Source organism: Lactuca serriola, chromosome 5 (genome assembly GCF_051521515.1).
Source record: "Lactuca serriola cultivar US96UC23 chromosome 5, Lser_US96UC23_V15, whole genome shotgun sequence".
Classification (NCBI taxonomy): Eukaryota; Viridiplantae; Streptophyta; class Magnoliopsida; order Asterales; family Asteraceae; genus Lactuca; species Lactuca serriola.
Window position 1 is genome coordinate 299,574,010 of NC_136412.1, and position 2,943 is coordinate 299,576,952.

At 36.8% G+C, this 2,943-nt stretch overlaps 1 protein-coding gene across 1 annotated transcript; it reads left to right on the forward strand.

Moving 5' to 3' along the window:
• The first annotated feature begins 2,318 nt into the window (after positions 1 to 2,318).
• On the forward strand, positions 2,319 to 2,681 carry LOC145050672 (putative mitochondrial protein AtMg00820). Its single transcript, XM_078998884.1, has one exon. It carries the CDS (start codon positions 2,319 to 2,321, stop codon positions 2,679 to 2,681), a length of 363 nt encoding a protein of 120 aa, XP_078855010.1.
• The last annotated feature ends 262 nt before the right edge of the window (positions 2,682 to 2,943 follow it).

Consider the following 2,943-nt stretch of genomic DNA (forward strand, 5'->3'; position numbering starts at 1 on the left):
AAAAGAGCTCCCAGCATTAAAGGATGTCCGAGCAAAATATGTTAATGTTTCAATCGAAGTGGCTTGCAACATGCTTGCAACTATGACTCCTGAACTTCAGAAAACTTTTGAGTTTCATAAAGAATTTGAAATTATTGAACAACTGAGAGTCATGTTTCAAGTTCAGGCTAAGCAAGAGAGGTTTGAGACCTTGAATAATTTCATTGGTTGCAAGATGGCCGAGGGATCTTCTGTGAGTGTACATGTACTCAAAATAAAAGATTATGTTGAGCAACTTGCCCACCTCGGATTCCCATTTGGGGATGAGCTAGCGACTGATGTGATCCTAGCCTCATTGCCTAATTTATTTAGCCAATTTGTGATGCACTTCCAATGAATGACTGGGAGAGGAGCATCAGTGAGCTTCATAACATGCTAAAAAATGTTGAGGTAAACAACAATAATTCTGGGAACAATCAAGTGTTGATGATCCGTTAGGGTCAAATCTCCAAAAAGAAAATCGTTAATAATACTTGTAAGGGGAAAGGAAATTTTTCCAAGAAAGGAAAGGGCAAGGGAAAGGGTAAAGGGAAGCCTCTTTCTACTAACCCAACTCCTAAACCCAAGCCCGCTACTAAATCTGATTGCTTTCACTGCAATGAAAAGGGACACTGGACGCGCAACTGTCCCAAATACCTAGAGAAACTTAAGAAGATCAAGGCCAACCATGTTGTCACCTCAGGTATATATGTGATTGAATTACATGCATTCCATACTAATTCTTGGGTATTCGATACTGGAAGTGGTACTAACATCTGCAATGATTTTCAGGGACTAAAGAATGTTAGAGAACTAAAAGATGGTGATTTGGAACTCTATATTGGCAGTGGCAATCGAGTAGTTGTCAAAGCCATAGGACAATATCATCTTTTGCTTCGAAATGGCCTTAATCTTATTTTGAACAATTGTTTTTATGTACCTAGTATAACTAGGAATATTATCTCTACTTCCCGCTTGTATGAAAAAGGTTTTCGTTATAAGTTTGACTTTGATTTTGAAAACATTTATGTGTTTAAAGATAATGTGTTCTATTTTGAGAGTAGTAAAAAAATGGAATATATGAAATCGATTTAAATGGTTCATAAGCAAAGGATAATTCAATGTTCAACTTAAATAAGAAGACAAAGTTAGACTCAAATAAAACTTATTTATGGCATTGTCGACTTGGGCACATAAGTAAAACTCGCATTGCTAAGCTCCAAATGGATGGGATCTTAGAGTCAACAGGCTCAGAGTCTTTTGATGTATGTGAATCATGTCTATGTGGCAAGATGACCAAAGCTCCTTTTACCAGTGTTGGTGAAAGAGCTTTAGATCTATTAGGACTCATACACGCTGATGTATGTGGACCTTTTAGAACAATGAGCAGAAGCGGTGAAAGATACTTCATTACATTTACTGATGATTACAACAGATTTTGATATATGTATCTCATGAAACACAAATATGAAGCATTTGATATCTTCAAGGTTTTCCAAAGTGAAATATAGAATCAACTTGGTAAAAAGATTAAAACCATACGATCATATCGTGGTGGTGAATATCTGAGCTATGAGTTTGATGAACATCTTAAGAATTATGGCATAGTGTCACAACTCACTCCACTGGGAACACCTCAGCATAACGGTGACTCAGAAAGGAGAAATCATACTCTACTTGATATGGTGTGATCGATGATGAGTCATACCTCCCTTCCTCATGCATTTTAGGGTTATGCCCTTGAAACCGCAGCTCGATTTTTAAACATGGTCCCAACTAAAAAGGTTAATAAGACTCCCTACGAGTTATGGCATGAAAAGGTTCCATCAATGTCTCACTTAAATATATAGGGTTGTGAAGTATATGTTAAAAGAGAAACTTCTGACAAGCTTGACCCTAGATCTCAAAAGTGTATATTTCTGGGATACCCAAAAGAAACTGTGGGTTATTAATTTTTCCAGAAAGATGAAAACCAGGTATTCATAGCCCGTAAAGCAATGTTTCTTGAAATTGAATTCATCTCGCATAAAGTAAGTGGGAGCCCTATTGACCTCAAATAAATTCGAGAGACACAACCTTTAGTTGAGAATGATAATCAACAAAGCATTGTTGAACCTGAAATTATCATTCAGATGCCGAAAACCACATGAACTGTACAACGCTCTAGTTAAACTCGTCAAGAATCTGACAGATTTGGATTTTTCATTCCCGAAGAGGAAGTCTTCTTGATTGATCAACATGATCCCATCAATTACAAAGCTGCTACTGTAGACTCAGAGTCTGAAAAATGGCTTGAAGCCATGAGAACTGAAATTCAATCCATGAATGACAATCAAGTATGGGACTTGATTGACTTACCTCCTAACAGAAGTGCTGTTGGAAGCAAGTGGATCTTCAAGAAGAAGATCGACATGGGCGGAAATGTACAAACTTTCAAAGCACAACTTGTCACGAAAAGGTATACTCAAATTCAAGGTGTTGACAATGAAGATACTTTCTCGCCAGTTGCTAAGATTAAATATATTTGGATTATCATGGCCATAGCGGCATATTATGACTATGAGATATGGCAAATGGATTTCAAAAGCGCTTTGCTTAATGAATTTTTGAGGAAGATGTTTATATGGAACAACCTGAACGTTTTGTCAAGCCGGATAACCTAAAGAAGGTGTGTAAACTGAAGAAGTCCATTTATGGATTAAAATAAACATCTAGGGCCTCGTATCATCATTTTGATGAAAACATCAAAAAGATTGGTTTCTCATAAAGTCCTGATGAACCATGTGTATACATCAAAGCAAGTGGGAGACATAGTGTTTTTCTAATTCTATATGTTGATAGCATATTAATGATCTGGAAAGATATCCCGACATTGAAGGAGACTAAGGCCTACCTTAGTTAGTCCTTTCCAATGAAAGATCTAGG

Excerpts from the sequence above, each read along its gene's own strand:
- LOC145050672 (XM_078998884.1), top strand. The coding sequence starts at position 2,319 with ATGAGAACTGAAATTCAATCCATGAATGACAATCAAGTATGGGACTTG.